Here is a 20,188-nt window from a genome sequence, read left to right on the forward strand (position 1 = left end):
TTTTCTTAAGTGTTTATATTTATGTGAGAGTCGTCTTTAGGATAAATTCCTAGTTGTAGAATAGTTGGGTTAAAGGGAACATGCATTTCTAAGTTCGTTAGGTGTCATCTGATTACACAGAAAAACCCGAACTCTCTTCTTGAGAGTTTAGTAATTTAAGGAGTGAAAAAACAACCTTCCAACTTCTTCCGGGTAATTTGTAGCAAATTAAGCAATGGAAAGGAGTTCTTGAGCAATGACCGGTGGTGCCTGCTCTCTTGGGTCTGCACAGATGTTCATGCCTGTCAGTGTGTCTTTCAATGTGGCTGGGTGGGGAGGGAGGAGTCAGAGACCTTCCTGGCAAGGCTGAAAGCCAGTGGAATCTGTCACTCAGACCACTGGCGTACCTGGGGAACACCAGGCATCCTAGACGGAAATAAAGGTGGAGTTTTGTTGAACACACTAAATATCTCTGTGTGCACATATGTATGTGCATGAGTATATATATGTGTGTGCAAGTTCATATACAGGTCTGTGCACATGTGTGTACACGTATGTGTGCACACAGGCTAAACGCTCTTCCTGTGCAACAGACACTGGGGAGAAAGAGGCTAGGGACCTCAGCTGGAGGTTACAATCATTGATACCATCAGACTAAACACTTTAAGATTTATTTATTCTTTGTGCATGCGTGTTTGGCGGTATGTGCCTCTGTGCATCACGTGTGTGCCTGGTGCCCTCAGAGGTCAGAAGAGGGCATCAGATCCCCTGGGACTAGAGTTACTAACAACTGTGACCCACAGTTTGGGTAGTGGGAACCGAACCTAGGTCCTCTGGAAGGGAAGCCAGTGCTCTTAACCACTGAGCCATCTCTCCAGCCCTGGGATGCCATTACATTGTATATGAGCTTGTGAGACACAGTAAAAGCCATCCCAAGCACCTATTACTTATTTATTATTTATACCTGAGGCCATATATTTAGTATTGCTGGGGCCAAGGGATAAGCGAGGAATGGGCCCTATGAAGGGACACTTGAGACACAAGTCCCGTGTTTGCTCCTGATAGGGTTCAGATCCTCAGGAAGGGCACCACCTAATGAATCAGATCCACTGGCCCATCTTCCCGCCGGTAGCTCCTCTCCCTCTTGATTTCCCATCAGCCCCTTTGCTTCTCTCCTTTGTTGAAACCAGTGCACAGAGGCTACATTCAGAGAAGCAGGATGCCAAAGACAGCCCGAGATCAGGGAGGGGAGCTTACTGGCTCCATGTTCTTTCTCCAAAGAAAATGATTTTGAAGTTGCTAAGTGAGAAGGCACTGTGTGTTCAGTAGATATTCTGGGGTGAGACTACAAAGATTGAAATCAGTCAAGCCCCACAACTCCTGCCAAAGAGGACTTCGGGATGCTTCACCAGGTGTCTCCATTTGTCTTTGGAACAGGGATGAAGAAAGAGCTCCTCAGGGAGGGGAAAGGACTGCAGATCTGGACCCACAACCACAACAAGAGCCTAGGAAGAGAGGTCTCCCCATTGCTTCTTTCCCATCCCTTAACTAGCGAGGAACAGCTAGAAATGGATGTCCACGTGATACTGGGCTGCCAAGCTCCCACCAACCCTGAGAACACCAGGAGACTCAGAAAAGAGCCAAAATAAGGTTGAATGGGGAGGCAGGAACATGGGAAATTCAAGGTCATCACTGGCTACCTACTGATGTAGGTAGGACAGCCTGGTCTACATGAGACCCTATCTCAAATAAAACAAAACAACAAAAGAACAAGACTTTAGCTAGGCTGGTTGCACCTGTGACCCCAGCACCCGTGAGACACCTGGTTTGCAGAATAGTTTAACAACTGGGGACTTTCTCCTGCCCTGAGCTACACGCAAAGCAAGCTGTCACTCCACCTCAAAGCCCCTAGTAACTCCCTAGCAACCCCTCAGCGACTCTCTTTTGTGGCCCTACACATCCTGGAACTGGGGGCAGTGGGCTGCTCCAATCTGGACTGGCTTTACACTTACACACAATGAGGCAAACTGTCCTCTGAGTGACCTTTTAGGTGAAAATCTTCTATTTACCATCTTATGCCTATGCATGACTGGGCATGCATGTGATTAGGCTAGATGCATCATGGGAAAGGATATCTGCAGCAAACCAACGTTTATGTAATCCAGGCCTGTCAGTCACAACAGAAAATCACTCACACTCTGCCCCTGGCAACCATCTCCTCCTCCTCCCGACCCACAAAAGGAAACCCCAGAGGTAACCAGGGCTCTTGAGCAACCTTGCTGGGGCCCATCAGTCCCCCGCCGCTTCCACTCTGGGCTTTTGCTTTGCCCCTGAATAAAACCCCCGTGGCTTGCTATTTGCATGCACTTCATGAATTCTATGAAGAAGGCACAAGAATCTGGAGACACCTGGTCCAGGCAGCAACCTCTGGGAACAGTTGGGAAGCCGCTGCAGGAGGATAGCAAGTTTGAAACCAGCCTGAGCTGTGTAGCTCACAGCTGAGGTGGGACCCAGATTAGGGGTAAGGGTGTCTCCTCTGCTTTCTGGCTCTGGGGTTCTGGGTTTCCTTGGCCACCCCTCTTTCTCTTGCTCTGGTAGAGCTGACCAAACTCTATCTAGATCCAGCTATGGGCTAAGACCCAAATCCATACCTTCTGTTCTGGCATTGTACCTAAGCCACAGAGATTGGCTGCCAGATTGCCGTAGGACTCAGCTGGCCAATGCGAGCGTTCTAGGGCTCTAGCAGAAGTGACTAGAAGGGAGAGGCTTTTCTTTTTGGTGGGGCAGCCAGCAGGATGAAGTTCTGAGCTCGGAGGCCAAGACTCAACAATCTGTCAGAACCCCTGAAGTTATGCTGACCCCTGGCCCTGTAGTTACACCTGCCTAACAAGAGTTTTTTTTTTTTTTTTTTTTTTTTTTTTTTTTTTTTTTTTTGTTTNACGAGTGTTTTTTTTTTTTTTTTTTTTTTTTTTTTCCTATCTTCTGGAGCCTAAGTCCTGTGCAATCAGGGGTTCCCTAAAACTGTGTCTTGGTGTCTCAGAGATGAATGTACCTCAGGGCTGTATAAAAGTTCTAGAAAGCTGAGTCACGACAGCCAAACCTCTGAGAGAACAGACACCAGAGGACCCCTGGCTAAGACACAGGCAGGTTTATCTTATTTCATATGTGTGTGTGCAGTGCCCGCAGAGTCCAGAAGATGGTGTTAGACCTCCTGGGGCTGGGATTACAGGCAGTCGTGAGCCACTCCAGGTGGGTGCTAAGAACAAACCCAACCCTCTGCAAGAACAGCTGAGCCAGTGGTTCAGCTCCCCCAGCCCCTGAGTCCTGCCCGCTGTGTGTTCTAGAAAGCATCTCAATTGTACATAGCCAGTGAGTAGCTAGCTTGGCACAAAAGATGAAGCTCTGTGGGCCTGGGTTCGAGTCCCAGCACCACGGTTACTAGTCAGTGACTTGTTATTCAGATCTGTACCGCTCTGTGTGGAAGCAGGTGGGGCTGAGAAGCTCCTTTCTTGTGAGGATTGTGGCAATCTACTCTGATTTGGAAATGTATCCATGTGACTGTTTGATTCTGGTCTATAAAGATCAAATGGACACTGTCCCACTGAGATGGCTCAGGGGCTAAAAGCACTTGCTGTTCTTACAGAGATGCTGGGGTCAGTTCCCAGCACACACATGGAATCACAACCAGCTGTAGCTCCAGTTTCATGCTGGCAAGACACACATCCTTGTAAAAAATAAAAATAAATCAATCTTTTAAAAAAAAAATCTCCAGAGCCCTTTATTTATAGTTGTTTAAACTAAAGAGTGTCTGGAAACCAGCAGGTGCTTAATAAATGCACGTTACCAAGGGTGGTGATGACAGAAAACTATCCAAGCGTGTGCTTCTTTTGGACCACAGCTCACAAATCTCCTTCACACGGGAGCTCAGCCCGCAGGCACAGATGAGAGCAAAGGTAAGTGGACTTACCGGCCAATGACTCAGAAGTCTGGTTGGGGACACTGTGAGGAGCCTCCTGGAGGACGTAGGTGGACGTGGAGAGGGGAGAGGCACAGAGGCTGCTGGCGGGGACGTAGGGAGGGTTGTAGGATGGGCTGAAATACTGGGGGTACTGATTCTGCGGGAAGCCAGGGTAGGAGGGGTAATCCTGGCAAGAGAGAAACAGACAGGGGTCGGGTGAGGAGATGCCGGGCTTGGCAGGCCAGGCTTTCTCTTCAGAGTAAACACCCACCATCCAGACCATTGCCATTTGGTTTTCCCATAAACGGAATCTGACCCAAGAGCCAGGGGCAAGTGGGGAAGGCTGAAAGGAGAGGAGGACTCAAGGGGAGGAGAGACGAGGCCAGAGTGGAAACAGGTGGCCCTGTGTTAGCTGTCACAGGAGTGGGCAGAATGACCTGATTGGGAAGGCAGAGGTGGTGGGAATCCCCACTCACGCTTGCTTCTCCCAAGGGGTAAGAGCGGTGATATGGACACACTGAGCCTGGCCATCTCTTGAGCAGCTCCTGGGGCTGGAGGTGGGGCTGGGGGATGGAGAGCAAAGCTCCCTGACACTTCTGCCTGCCCTACACACAGAGGAAATCCCAAGTTCAAGGATTTGAGTGTTTGAAGATGGGGGCGGCCTGAAGAACAGGAGTGCGGCCTCGACAGTCTCTTGGCCAATGCTGTGTCTCCAGCATGAGAACTGGGCCTAGCATTCACAGTAACGTCGAAGACCTTGTGGGAACAGGAAGAGAGCACAGACCTGGGGGTGGGACACATTTCAGGAAAAAGTTACAAGTGCAGCAGCCCCTATAATATCGAGGGTCCAGAACAGTCCTCACTAGGAAATGTCAGTCAGCCTGCATGAAGTTCAACAGGGTGTTTTCCCCCAGTCCCAGCAGCACCCATTGCTGTTCAAACACTCAGCTCATGGTCCTTATCATCTCTACCATCATTATCATTATCACCACCACCATCTCCATCACCATCATTACCATCTCCTCTACCACCATCACCATATCACCGTAATTATCACCACCACCATGATCACCATCAGCACCATCATCCCATCCACTCATCATAACCACCACCAACATCACCATCTCCGTTATCGTAATTACCACTGCCACCATGATCCCCGTCATCCCCATGACCATGATAGTGATCACCAACAGCCAGTGATTTATCCACAAGGCACTCATAGAAAGTTCTATGCCATAGGCCCCAGTTCATATCCACTAACTCAGAATTTCTGGGGTCTTAACTGGTGACAGGGTCTTAGAGTGAAACAGACAGATACCTAGACTTAAGAATCACTCTTGGCACTTTCGTGTGTTAGAAACACATGGGCCTTTGGTTTTGAAAGAATTTCAGATTTACAGGAAGTTTATATAAGAGGGTCCTTTAGCAAGTTACCCCCCAAAGTCCTGGAGATCAGATCCAGGGCCTCAAGCATGCTGGCAGAGCCACACACTCTCCTCCCAGTAGGCCGATTCTTTTTTCTTTTCCTTCCTTCCTTCCTTTCTTTCTTTCTTTCTTTCTTTCTTTCTTTCTTTCTTTCTTTCTTCCTACCTTCCTTTCTTTCTTTATTATACATATTATATAATAAATTATATATATAGCCAAAAGGGGGGCACCAGATCTCATTATAGATGATTGTGAGCCACCATGTGGTTGCTGGGAATTGAACTCAGGACCTCTGGAAGAGCAGACAATGCTCTTAACCTCTGAGCCAACTCTCTGGACTCCCTTTCTTTTTGAAATGATTCATTTATTCTTATTTTGTGTGTATTGATGTTTTGCCTACATTCATGTCTGTGTGTCTGTGTGAAGGCTTTGGATCCCCTGGAACTGGAGTTACAGACCACTGTAAGCTGCCATGTGGGTGCTGGGAATCAAACCAGCATCCTCTGAAAGAGTAGCCAGTGCTCTTAACCACTGAGCAATCTCTCCAGCCCCTGTAGGCTAATTGTTTAAGGAAAATGTATATGGGTATATGCCACATGCATGCTGGAGCCCATAGAGACCAGAAGAAGGTGCCAGGTCCCCTCGAGCTGTAGTTAGAGGCAGTGGTGAACCACCTGAGGTGGGTCCTGAGAACCAGACTCCAGTCTTCTGCCATCTCTCCAGACCCCATATAACTTTTTCTTTGGCTGTCTGAGACAAGGTCTCATGTAGTGCAGGTTGGCTGAGGATGACCTTTGAACACCTGGTCCTCATGCCTCACCCTCCTGATTGCTGAATTACAGGTGTGCACCCCACACATCCAGCTCTTTTCTAGACTAATTCTTAGCTGGCTCTAGGGAAACCATCCCGTCCCACGAAGCAATGCTGAAGCCCCTTATCCCCACTGGATGCAGAGGGAACAGGATGTGCTGTCCCCTTGAGAGGCTCATGGTCCAGAGAAAGTACACACTGCACTCAGAGCCCACATTCAAGAGCTCCTAGATGCTCTGGGCTCAGGTAAGAGCAGACCTGACATCTTGGGGATCTTGCCATTTTATTTCTGGTGGTCTTTTGCACAGTCTTGCCCCCCAAACTCAGGCAGGGCTGAGAGGTCACATTTCTGGTGGGGCCTGTGCATGTGAGGTGGCTCTGTGGTGCACCTTGAGCTAAGGGGACCATTAAGAGAAAGAACCGAGAAGAGAACTGGCAGTGCCATGTCTACCTGGTGCACGCTCCCAAATCCAGTCGTGTTGGTCAATCCGTTGGTGCCTTGGTAGAGCCCTGTGGTGCCTGCAGGAGGACAGGACAGGTTAGGACCCCATCAGGGAGGGCTTGGGGGAGGAGTAGCAAAAGATGTGCTTCTCAGGCTTGGGGTGGGGGGCAGGACTTGTGAACTGGAGCCGAGTCTCCCTGGCCTCGGTTTCTTTAGTAAACAAGAAAAAGAATGCATTCTGAGGGGTGAGGAGAACAGGAAAGGTGACCCTGCACACAGCCGTGTCAGCCCTTCTTACTGCGGTTACTAAAATGCTGTTTTATTCTAGGGCATAGTGTCAGGCTTGGTGGTAAGTGCTTTTACCTGTGAGCTATCTTGCTGACCCTGATAACTCTTTGTTTGTTTTTGAGACAGGTTTTCTCTGTATAATCCTAGCTGTTCTGAAACTCAATTTGTAGATCAGGCTGGCCTCGAATTCATAGAGATCCACCTGTCTCTACCTCCCAAGTGCTGGAATGATGTTCAGTCCCAAACTACTTTTTCTAAACTGTGGTAAAAATGATGGAACATAATACCACTTTATCCAGTTTAAAGTGCACAGCAAGGGGCATTAAATACTTTTGTGTGTCACCATCTCTGTGGAGAAGGGCAGACTGAGGACTCTGACTTGTGCAGGGTCACAGAGCTGACAGGCTGTGCTCCTGGGAGAATCTTTATTCATTCACAAGTTTAAGCAAATGGATCCTGCGGTGTAGCAGACGATGCCCTGCAGTGTGACACAGGTCTCACTGGGGCCAGCAGAGGCCAGAGCGGCACCACATGCTCCAAGCTCTTTCATCAAGAAGCTGCCAGCCCGGATATCTACATCCAGAGACCCTGTCCTTCAGGCACGCAGGGGAAAAAGGCATCCACAAGCCATGGAGAACCCCAGATTTGTTCTAGAAGTTCTACCCCAAGAGCCAGAATGGGGGGGGGTGTGGATGGTCGAAAGGAAGGGACGATTAGTGACAAAAGGAAGGAAGAGATTCAAAACTTGGTTGGATGAGGTGACTTCCAATGGCTTCTCCCAGGTTCTGATAGCCATGAGCACACGGCGGGTCCTTTGTCAATCTGTTACCTGCTGTTAGCACACAGTGGGTCCTTTGTCAATCTGTTACCTGCCGTTAACACACAGTAGGTAGGTCCTTTGTCAATCTGTTACTTGCTGTTAGCAACTGCTTTCCAAATGGGTTTCCTAACTGTGTGAAATGTGCACCTCCCAAGCCAAGTATGTCAAATAAACTCTCAGCACATCTCGGATCAATACTAGTTTCTAGTGTGAAACTGTTTTACAGTGTGTTTTTTACTTCTGTTTTTCTATTACTATAAGGAAATGCTGGAGGCAGGTTAACTCTGTATAGAAGAGAGGTTTGAGTAAAATCTGAGGCCAGAGTGCAAGATCAGGCCACCAGATGATGAGGAAGGTGCTTTTGACAGCTGCCATCATGGTTGAGTGTGTGTGTGTGTGTATGTGTGTGTAAGTGAAAGATTATATCACTGGGCAGAGAACTGTGTGACCCATGCTTGCTCTTCTTACTCTCCTGTAGCTAGTTAATCCGGGGATCCCATAAGAACCACCTTCTGAGTTCTCATGACCTATGACCTCCCAGCATCAGCACCATGAGGGACAACATGGGAATCCTTTGGGGACAAACTACATCCAGGCCACAGGGGCACACGTTCCTGTTAGTACAGGGCACACACAGGGTGGGGTGGGGGAGTGGGGCAGGGAGCAGCAGAGTAGTTTTCCAGGTGGAACCCTCTTACAACTTGCTACATGCTTCCGGCCTCCAGAACCACACAGAAATGATCTGGGGTCAGCTCAAGCCTCTTAGATGACAACACTTGCTTCCGTGACCTGGGAAAGTACCGGGGATGCTGTCTTCAGATCCTCCAGCCCTGCCTGCCTCCTTGGAGGCGCAGATAGGGTCCTCCTGATCCAGGCTCCGGCCCCACTGCTTCTCATGACCTCTCACCTCCTTAATCCTGGCCATGCTGGCTCTGCCACTCCTCAGCCCTCAAGTACATGCCACCTTTCCAGGGGCTGTTCCTTGTCTGGAATGCCCTTCCCTGAACCTCCCCATGAGACTCACCTGGTGCCCTTTGCCTTTTGTTCAAATCCCTTCCCAACCAGGCTGTCACTGGCCCCACTAGCCTCTCAGCCCTCCCCCATCTCTGTTTTTCTGTGGCTCTTTTGGCCTCTGAGACACTACTTTTATTAAATAAATATATTTTAAAAAGTAGACTGCAGGCTGGGCGGTGGGGGCGCGCGCCTTTAATCCCAGCACTTGGGAGGCAGAGGCAGGCGGATCTCCGTGAGAGGGCAGGGCAGTGCGCATCTGTTTGGTCACAGCTGCAGCTGCTATGGCTCAGTCCTTGATGGGTGACAACTGTGGTCATCAGAGAGTAACCCTCACCCTACCCATCCCCATCCTACACCACCAGTCCTTGCTGCTGAAGCCTGTGACTGCATGGGTTACGTAGCAACGGGAACTAAGGTTGAAGACGGCATGGAAGTTGTTGTCAGCTGACCCTCATTGAGGCAGTTCTGGATTATCTGGGTGGGCTTCATAGGGTCACAAGGGCCTTTAAAGTGGCAGAAGAAGGCAGAAGAGCTGGAGACATAGCCCATAGGGGAACACAGTAAGTTGAAGCAAGCCAGACTTACCCTGCTGACATGTTATGCAGAGAGGGGACCCAAGACTAGGGTTAGAGTCCCGTAGCCTACAGCCAGCAATCATCTGAGGCGAAGCACCCAGGGAAACGCTATTGCATTGAGCTGAGCCCTGGTGTGTGTTTGATCCCTGTCTCTCTGGGTCCTCAGTGATAAGGGAGACCATCTGTCACCTGCATCGCACAATGTGGAAACTGAGGCCCTGGAAATGGGGGCTGCTGCTCATGGGACTTACTAAGAGCAGAGCCGGAGAGAAGTTGGGTGAGCTCAGAGGCTCCATATTGAACCCCCAAACTGCTTACCCGGGTATCATGAGATCCTGGTTGCAAAACTATAGAACCCTCTAGAAAGGAATCACTACCGAACTATTGATTCCCGTCTGAGCTGAGTGCTACAGAGGGGTGTCATGGGTGAAACCACACAACTGTCTGCGTTGACCAAAATACCTTCCTACAGTGTGACTCTACTGGAAAAGGTTATTCCAGATTCTTCTGTCAAAAAGCATCCCTTGGGCCGGATGGTGGTGGTGGTGCACACCTTTAATCCCAGCATTCGGGAGGGGAGGTGGAAGTAGAGGCAGGTGGAGGGAGCTCTCTGAGGTCAAGGCCAGCTTGGTCTACAGAGTGAGTTCAAAGACAGCCAAGGCTACAAGGAGAAACCCTGTCTCCAAAAACAAAAACAGAAACAAACAAAAAGCACCTGTTGGCCTGAGGAGATGGCTCAGTTAGTAAGTACAAACTGTGTAAATAGGACCCGAGTTCATTTCCCCAGACCTGCATTAAGAGAAAGGAAGGAAGGAAGGAAGGAAGGAAGGAAGGAGAAGAAAGAAAGGAATGAATAAAGAAAGAGGAAGAAGGAAGGAAGGAAGGAGAAAGAGAAAGGAAGGAAAGAATAAAGAAAGAGGAAGAAAGAAAAAAGGAAGGAGAAAGAAAGAAAGGAAAGAAGGAAGGAGAAGAAAGAAAGAGAAAGAAAGGAATGAATAAAGGAAGGAAGGAAGAAAGGAAGGAGGTGAGCCAGGTATGGAGGTCACTGCTTACGATTCCAACACTTAGTGAGGGAGTGTAAGGCAGATGGATCCCTGTGGCTCACTGAGCAGCCAATCTACACTAATCTGTGATGCCAGACCAGTTAGAATCCCTGTCTCTAAGGAGGTACACAGCATTTCTCGGGATGAGGTTGTCCTCTGACCAATGTGCCTGTGTGTCTCCAGTCAGGGTTAGCTGTGTTCATTTGGTACTAAACTGGCCACTGATGGGTGGTGGCGTGATCAAAGTGGTGACCGAGAAATGTTAAATAAATGCCTAGTATCAGGGCATACCGTGAATTACGGTGGCTCGGGGCTGACATTAGAGAGGAGGACAGAGGTGCACACTGCAGGGACGTTTATTATGAATTTTTCCCCAGGGGAGGAGTGGTGGCGGCTAGAAGGGGCTGGTTTTAAAACAATAAAGTCAATTTGCTATGGTCTGCTTGGATGTTTTGAGATCTTTGAAAGAGATACTGTGTGGCCTCTGGAAGGGTTGGCTGGGACCCACTCTATTTATCCTGTAGGGAGGGCGCCCTGACCTTCGCTGGCTACCGCGGCCTCTCGGCCTGAACTTGCCAGGTCGGGACAGCAGGGCTACTGCTGCCTGAGACCGAGACAAATGACAGCCAGCTGCTGCGGGCCTGGGCAGCCTCTGAAGCCCCTCTTGCCTGGGTGGTTTCAATTTCTGCAAAGTCTGGGCGTCTCAGGGGCACAGTCCAGGACTCTTTGCCTGTCGCTGTTCAGCAAGAGAACACCAGAGGAGGATGTTGGGGGTTGGCTTGTGTCCCCCCAGAAGACAGATTCACATCCTAACCCTGGTACCCATGAACATGATCTCATTTGGAAGATGCTATGAAGTTAAAGGAGGCCATGGGGACTAGGTTGTGCTGTAAGAACAGGAAAGCTTGGGTGCTGACCCCCAGGAAGGGTGCATGGGGTAACAGATGAGCTGGCATGAAATTTCTGCAGGGTCAAAGGCACTGGGAGCCACCAGAGACCAGGGCCAGACAGGGACAAACGGAGACACCTCCGCCGTAGACGCCTGGCTGGTGGAGAACAGAGGTGTAAACTTACACTGTTTCAGCCACACCGTAGTCCTTCTCTATAGGAAATACAGTGGCCAATGGAATGACACCGTCCTTCCAGTTCCCGTGGGGACAGGACTGTGGGGCCAAGGATGACCCAGGCTCTAAATGGCAAAACCTGGTCCCTGGAGAACAGAGTCACGCCGTGTTGAGGATGGCTCTCTCCCAGCCCCTACCTCAGGTCTGTGAAGGGAAGACACAACCAGATCCTCAAGTCCCCACTTCGTATGTCCCTGGGACCCTCACAATGTCAGCATATTCTCAAGTCTATACCGTTTCATCTTACTTCACATTTCTTCCTGTCAGTGTCAAAGGGACCCACACTTCCGTAAAGCTTATCACTATAAAGCTATAACATCGTCACGGTGTTTATGCACAGACGAAGGAGAAAACTCGACCTTGACACACACTGCAGCATCAGGACCATTTGTCCTCAGTAATAAACACAGAAAAAGGAGAAACACAAGCAAAACAACGTTTCCAGTCCTAGCTAAATCTGTTTCCTGCTGAAGTTCCTACACCTGGGGTTTGTTTCTGTTTTGTTAAAAACAAATACTTGCTGGAATTTAGCAGACGTTTAAGACATACTAGCTCCCATCAGGGATATCCAGCCTCACTTTCTGACTGTGTCAGAAAGGATCAGGAGAGACTAGACAGGGCCTGGCTTGCTCACCTTGGGAACTAGTGATGTCCAGTTGTCACCTTTGCCTTCCATGCAAATGGACCAGGCAGGCAGTGATAGTGAGCTGCAGTACCAAGCATCTCTGGGCATGGTTAGGGCAGGGGGTGGTGAGCTACAGTAACAAACATCCCCTAGGAATCAGTTAGGACAGGGATGGTGAGCTACAGTAACAAACATCCCCAGGTATCAGTTAGGACAGGGGGTGGTGAGCAACAGTAACAAACATCCCTTGAGTCTTGGTGGCTCATGTCATGTCATACATGACATACATGTACTCATTTCTCATGCTCTATGTCCTCTGGGGGATATCAGAGGGCTCTGTTCTTTTGTATAACTAGTAGACATCTACTAAGAGAATGTCCCCTGGCTTGAACACGGTCAAAGGGGAGAAAGGGTTCCATTCTAGCCCTTGAATGCTCTGACCTGGAGTTACCTGGTTAACGCCACCCTAACTTCACCGCCACACTGGCCAACTGCCTATCCCTTACACACCGCACATGTGAGAGGCCAGGAATGCACACCTGCCTCTGGGTCATTGGGTATGACTCACTGTTGGGGGCAGCATTGGTGGCAGCCGCGGATGCTTTCCAGACCTGGCTGACATACTGTAGGCATTGGGAGCTGGCACACTCGGGTTTGGCACCTGTTTGTATAGATAAAATTTTATTTGGCACCCAGCCAGGCCCTGTTTCTGTGTGGTCCAGGCAGAGATGAGCTGTCTCGGTGTCTTTTAGAGCCTGAGATGTTTCCTAGCGGGACTTTAGTAGAAGGGTCTTACAGATATCTGCTCCGGGAGACTACGGCAGTTCGAGAAGTGCACTGCGGGGGCCCTGCTATCTTCAGGAGGCCTCTGCCCCTTTTGCTTGGTCTTCTGTTCCCTGCCCCAGAGGATCATAAGTACTCCCAGCACCTGAGTCCTCAGTCGCAGCCAGAGAGGACTCATAAAAGGAAAATGAGGTCACAGAACTAACTCCCTGCTGGTGCTCACTGGTAGCATGCAAGGCTGCGGGAATTTCAGAGCTTCAAACTTGTTCCCTGTTTGTAGAGTTCAATGAGGTAGGGGCTACTGTCCTTGCTGAAGGAGCAGAGGCATGGGCCGATTCCAAAGCGCATGCACACACATGCACACGCACGCGTGGTCTAGCACCTCCATTTCACACTCAAACATTCCAGCACTTCCCAGTGGGAAGGTGTGTTCTCTTGACTGCTCTATGCGGGGCTTGTACCAGAATCTGGACCCTGTTGCCTCTTTCAGAGCCTGCCTAGACCCCTGGGCCATCTGTTCTAACATGTAGCACTGCGTCTCTGAGGGCTTAGCAGCCTGGCAGGTCACCTGACACTGAGTGTGAACAGCTGGAGCATCAGTGAAGCAGATTCCAGGCTCCTGGGGCTGCAGGACGGGCCCCTCCCCTGACGCCGAGGTGGGGGCTCCCTCCGGGTTTTCTCATTCTTGTCCCTGTCTTGGTCACAGGGGTGTGTCACAAGCAGCCAGTGTGGACACAGACTGCAGCTCCAGCAGCCGCGTCTCTGTGGTTGTGGCTGTCAGGTTTTGCAGACCTTCTAAATGACCAGACCAAAACAAACCAAAAATCAGAGACCGTGGGCTTCAGAGGAGGTTAAAAAATATAGCTGATGTGGTAGAAACTGTCCCATCAGTGGGACGCCATGGTGAAGGGGATGCTGGGAAACTGGCATATGCCAACAGTGACAACAGCAGCTTCAGCTGAGCGAGCACTGGCTTCATCCCAAGATTGTCCTCAGCTCCAGTCTGCACAATCTGTGCCCAGTCCACAGTGGAGGCTGTGGTGGACCAGTTCCTCAGAGAAGATCATACCTACAGCCTGAGAGGTGAGAGTGGCCTGAAGGTGTGTGTCAGCAAGCAATAGGACTGGGGTGCCATATGAGGTCTCTCTCTCTGTTCAGTACCCAGAAGCTAGACCAGAGACCAAGACCGTCTTGGGAACAGACCGTAGATGACCTCCAATACATGCTACCCAATGGCAAAGATAGAAAGGAGACACTCAGCAAGATAGCATGTTTACACACACACACACACACACACACACACACACACACGCACAAATACACAGAGTAAGTTCTAGAAAGGTTCATACTGACAACACTTACACAATTTAAAATAAATATCTGAGCAACTCCACACAGTATGAAAAACCAGGTAGATCTGGGTGGGCACAATCAGGTCACCTGCATGGGGCACATGGGCCTATCACACAGGACATGGACCTTTGAGAGCTGGGGACTGGCTGTGGGTTTCTCAGCTTAGTGAGAAGCTCTGTCTGGGGTGTAGGTGGCAGCTGGCTCATGGCCTGAGCTCTTAGCAACAGCTAAAATGGATTTGTCCCAAGGGATCATTGTGCATCCCAGGGCCTGGCTCGGTCCTGATCAGTTTCTGAGTGGAGAGAAAGTTCATAGCCTGCTGTCTTCTGTCTGTTTCTCAGTAGCAGTTTCCTAGGCTGCTGGGGGCTTTGTCTCCCATTCCTGGCTGCTGCTGCGCCTTGCGGATTCTGTTGGATTCCTGAGCAGAAGGCTATCTGCCTGACTCTGAGCTTTCTGCTTGTCCTGGATAGACTCACCACAGCGGAACCTGTGGCTTCTGTTTGTCCCTCCTATCCCTCCACTCCCAGAGCTAATGTGGACAGGAAAGGGACTCTTCTGTCTCCTCTCAACAGACTCTAGGTACAGACCTTAGAGTAGGCTCAGCTCTCATTTCTTTGAAACATCTGAAATAAAAATGATAATAGCTGGAGAGATGGCTCAGCAGTTAAGAGAACTTGCTGCTTTTTCAGAGGACTTAGGCTGCCAGCATCCACATGGGGGTTCACAACTACCTGTAACTCCAAGTCTGGAAAATCCAATGCCCTCTTCTGGCCTCTTTTGGTATTGTACTCATAACACACACACACACACACACACACACACACACACACACACACACACATGCACGTGTGCATGCACTCACATACATACATACATGCACAAAACACACTGTCCCCTCACCCCACAGTGCATGGGATTGCTTCACCTGGTCTCTGAAATGCAAACTAGGTCACCTCTGTCTTACAACTCTGATGACTTCCTGATGATCCAGCTGCCCACCAGGTTCTACCAGGCCTAGCCTCACCTATCCTCTGACTGGGCCCTGTCCCTTGGTCCTCTCAGCCTCTGGACTCCTCCATGATTTGCTGTCCCCTCTTGGACAAGCCCCTTCCTCTCGCTGCTGTGCTCCCTGGAGTGAGCATCACAGGTGGAAGGGCTCCAGTCACCTGCTAGCTTCCCTGCTATTGCACTCTGAACCCTGTTCCCCCAGGTTGTATATGAGGCCCTGACCTCTAGGGTGACTGTATTTGGCAAGGGGGCCTCTAGGGAGAGACTGAGGTCATCAGAAGTCACAAGCATCACCAGGCCATAACCTGTGTCCTTATAAGAAAGTGAGAGGTCTTTCTCCAAGCCTATACAGAGGAAAGACCATGTAGCTGCCTGGCACAGAGGTGGCTGACCCAAACCTGGAGAGCCTTAGCAGCCACCAAATATGTGTCACCTCGAGACTTCTGACGATGAGCAAGCAAAGTTCTCTTGTTTAAGCCACCAGCCTGTGGCACTGAGAGACTGGGTGAACAGTCAATGTCCCCTTTCTGGGCCATGAAATCCATACAGCCTTGGCTACCATCTCAGAGCTGCACAGCATGCACCCCGTCCGCTGCCTGGAATGGAGCCTGCACTTGGGGATGTTTGCTGAATGAATGGTTGATGGTTTTCCCTGCATCCTGCCCATCTCTCCTCATGCCTGCAGCTGCCACTTGGCAGTGAGTGATGTGGGGGCAGAACAGGACCCTGCAGGAGTGCTTGGAAGGCACTCTGATTGGCAATGCTATTTTGGGAGGCTTCACAACCTTCAGGAGTGGGGTCTAACTGGAGGAAGGGACAGGTCATCCCTAGAGCCTGGCTCCGGCCTGACTTTCTGACTCATGGCCCTCCATGAGGTGAACGGTCTCCACCGCACACTCCCGCTGCCATGAACCTGGGTTCCCTCATGTGCCTTCCCTACCACGATGAGCTGAGACTACGAGTCTAAACCACATCTCCCCTTCCCTAATTGTTTCTGTCAGGTGTGATCACAGCCACACTGCTGGTAACATCTGTGTTGCCTAGGAGCCCAGACTGCTGTCCTGCTTTGTTGTCCTGCGTGGTGCGTGGAACTGTTTCATAGACTTTCAAAAGTGTATCTTCTAACTTCATTCTAAAAATTATTATACTAAGAGCATTTTAATTGGCTTAGGATTTTTGACTCGAAAATGTGCATAGGCAGGAGCTGAACAGATGGCTGCTTGGTAAAGTGCTTTTCACACAAGCGAGGGGATGCAAGATCAATCCCCAGAACCCACATAAAAAGCTGGATGTGTGGCACACTCTGCTAATCCCAGCCCTGGGGAATGAAACCGGACGATGCCTTGGGCTTGCTGGTCAGCTAGTCTACCTAAATCAAAAAACCTCAGGCCAACAAGAGACCCTGTTTCAAAACAAATGAAACAAACAAAAGCAAACAAAAACCAAGGTGGACAACGGCCACGGAAGGATGGGAGAGGTGGACCTCTGGTCTCCACACGATGCTCATGCATTTCACACACAGACTGCTTAAGTCGCTTAAATGGCATATAAATTTCATTTCAAAATCACAAAGGACTTCTAAAATGTTTGTCACAGGGCATTGGATGTGATGGACAAGGGCCATCAGTGTCTAGCGTTCCAGGCGACTCTCCACTGGTACCTGTGACCTGTGCTTTTCTGTTCTCAGTATCCAGCATTGGGAGCGATTCCATTACCACCCACAAGGACAATGAGCCTCTGTGTTCACCTGCTTTCTACATCACAAGCAGGTCTGTGGTGTCACTTCAGGCCTCAGTCCTGCCACTTTGCCTTGAAGACCCCTCTAAAAAGGGCAGAAGAGGGTTATAGTACCCCGCAGAGACAGCAGTAGAAACTGTTCCGGGCACTCTGCTCTCCCTCTTACTGTGGCCTGCCTCGGAAACCCATCATCTGGGTAAGTCAGGCTGTCGCAGTAAGAAACCATAGATGGAGTGGCTTCTCTCTGTAGCCTGGAGGTTGGGAACGCCAAAGTCAGGAGGTCCAGGGACCTGGTGAGGAGGCTCTGCTGTCTACAATCCCTGTCTCTAAATACCCTCACCCAGCTGTTCCACGGAGAGCACTGTGGTAGGTGAGAGAACATGAGATCTCTTCTCGAAAGTACCATCCCTAAAGCTCCAACTCAGTGCTCTCCTCCAGTGTACATGCCCTCCCCACGCAGGGCCAACTCCAGATACCTCCCCATAGGGTGAGCCCTTTAACACAGATGTGTGGAAGGACACCGTTCAGCTCATAGCAAGTACAATGACCTGCTCACTGGGCTGAGAGCTGGCTTCTCTACTGCCCTTAGAAGCTGGGTGTGCTTGTGCTGGGGAGGGGCTGAGTGGGGAAAGTGCTCGCCGCACAGGGACCTGCATGGGTCCCCGAACCACAGGGATAGGAGGCATAGGCAAGAGAATCTCAATAAACTCACGGGTTAGGCCCAGCATGCGCTGATTAACAAGACACTGTGTCTCCAGCAAGGTGACAGCTAGGGTGGAAATCAGAGGTTGTCCAGACTTCCACATGCATGCACTTATTCTCACACACAGAAACACATACACAGGTCATACTTACAAAGACATGCACACAAAAGATAGAAGAGGAGGAGAAGGAGGAGGAGGAAGAGGAGGAGGGAACAGCAGCTGGGTCTGGAGCCACAGGATTGTAATTCTAGCTGTTTGGGAGGCTGAGGCAGGAGGATCATGAATTTAAGGGCCTTAATGAGATCTTGTCTCTAAATAAAAATTTGGTGTTAATAAAAGGCTGCAGGTAGAGGCTAGAGGCAGAGCCCGTGCTTAGATGTATGAGGCCCGGGGTTCAGCTCCCAGTGCCGCAGACAAGAGCCCACCTCTCTCAGCCTTGGTCTGCCCAACTAATCATGACACCATGATTAATTAAAACTAAACAGGAGTGAAAAGCCACTTTCTCCATCACCCTGGCCACATTTCAAGTACCCAGTAGCCCTGGGGCTAGGGACCACTGTAGGGGGGGACCCCAGGCAAACCTTCCACCCTGCCCTGTCATTCCCGGTGGCTTTGGGGTTTGCAACCAACCAAATTCTGCATATAATCAGAGAGGCCCCAGGCCCTTGACCTCTATATGTCCTGAATGTGGAAGACTAGCCGGATACAGGACAGAGGACTGGCCAACCTATGAAGGTGGCCGCCAGGGGGAGGTGGGGCTGAGATCAGAGTGACATGTGCTGGGACCTCAGAGCTTTGTGGTCAGCAGAGTTGCTGACTCACACCCGGAACCTGACCTTGGGCCAGCGCGGCTGGGCTGCCAAGCCTGGCTCCTGACCTGCCTGACCAAGGGAGATCAGGCTGACTTCACCTGCTCAGAACTGGCTGGGCCAGGACAGTCTAACGCCGTCAGCACTAAGGTAAAACAGAGCCTTGTTCACTTGGCCAGGATGGGGGACATTGCCATGGCCACCTGCCATTAAGGTTTTCCAGGGCAGGCTTTCCCGTCTGCCTGTATCCCCAGGTACCTTTGGTTTGTGCTTAGCCATTTCTATTTCTGCTTCAAGGCATTGTGGTTCTTAAGAAAATATGGACCCAGATTACAAAATGAGACAGGGAGTCCCCTCTTGTGCCTATCTGTCTACCTCCCAAGGGCTTCCCAAGATAGCACTAAAGCCAGCTGCCAACACCTAACAAAACAAAGGCAGCCTGCACTTAGACATGGTTGCCGGGCTGGGGACACGGCCCAGCCATGTTAAACAACTTTCCGTACAAGTCTGAAGGCCTGAGCTGGATCCCAGCAGGCCCCTCTCAGGAAAAAGGCTGTAGTTGTAGCACTGGAGGTGGAGACAGGGGGATGTCTAAGACCCACTGGTCAGCCAGACTACCCAAACTGGCAAGTTACACACTCAGTGAGGGAGTCTGTCTCAAAAAACAAGGCGGAGGGGCTGAAGAGATGGCTCAGTGGTTAAAAAACAAGGCGGAGAGCAAGAGAAGAAGACACTTAAGGTTGACCTCTGGTCTCCACGCAGGCTAACGTGTGTACATGCCCCCATTCCCACAAGTGTGCATGCATATACGAGTATACACGCGCATGAGCGCACACACACAGGTGGAAACATCTAGGATGATGAGATAGTGGCGAGGGTGCATCATGACAACAAGGGCAAAGGGCTCAAGGACCAGCAAGAGTAAGGTTCCTCAGAACAGTGTGTGTGGCCAGGCAGACAGAAGAAGAGCCCAGTGCCTCTAACAGCATCCACACACACAAAGCCAGCAGCGTCCACGATGGAAAAGAATCACAAACGACCCCTCCCCATGGGACTTCCACTCCTGGCCATGGCTGATGCTCAGGGAGCATTTGTCCTCTGACCGACAGAATGCAAAGCGGCCATTTCCCCAGGCACTGGGCATCAGGCCATCAGGGCAGTGACCCTAGCTAGACCTGAAACAAACGGCAAAAGCCCTCTTCAGGATGGGCACCCGGGTGGAGCTGGACCTGCAGGAAGTGTTGTGACTCGGATATGTATGATGGGTACCAGAGAGAAACAGCTGGCTGAGAGCTGGGGGGCAGGGCAGCAGTCTTCAGGTTATTTCTCCTCAGATGCTACTTTTAGGGGAGGCTCATGTGCATGAGGAAACTACCCGGGTGAAGAGGAAGAAGCAGCTTCCAGAACTTTCCTTGAGTAGAACTGAACTGAGAGGGAGAGAGAGAGAGAGAGAGAGAGAGAGAGAGAGAGAGAGAGAGAGAGAGAGAACACCCTTCACAAGCATTGGGTGGAATGTCCTGGAAGGTTGCCCTCAGTGGATGCAAAAGCACTGGCCTCAAATTCACTATGCATAGCTCAAGCTGATCTTCAACTTTTGATGCTCCTGCCTCCACTTCCCAAGTGCTAGGGTGACAAGTGTGAGCCACCACTCCCAGTTTATGTGAAGCTGAGGATGGAGCCCAGGGCAT

General features: G+C 50.4%; 1 protein-coding gene across 4 annotated transcripts in view; it reads right to left on the reverse strand.

The window, feature by feature from the left end:
• The window catches only part of Eya2 (EYA transcriptional coactivator and phosphatase 2), a 145,733-nt gene that overhangs the window by 48,818 nt on the left and 76,727 nt on the right, over nucleotides 1-20,188 (reverse strand). For all 4 annotated transcript variants that reach the window (XM_050151219.1, XM_050151221.1, XM_050151220.1 and 1 more), the window contains 2 exons: nucleotides 6,627-6,694; nucleotides 3,947-4,124 (listed from right to left, as the gene is read on the reverse strand). In XM_050151219.1, coding sequence (XP_050007176.1) covers nucleotides 3,947-4,124; nucleotides 6,627-6,694 — 246 coding nt within the window. The remainder of the gene's footprint in view (nucleotides 1-3,946; nucleotides 4,125-6,626; nucleotides 6,695-20,188) is intronic.

This window comes from Alexandromys fortis, unplaced genomic scaffold, assembly GCF_014885135.2.
Source record: "Alexandromys fortis isolate MF-2015 unplaced genomic scaffold, M_Fortis_MF-2015_v1.1 scaffold_27, whole genome shotgun sequence".
NCBI classification, from domain to species: Eukaryota; Metazoa; Chordata; class Mammalia; order Rodentia; family Cricetidae; genus Alexandromys; species Alexandromys fortis.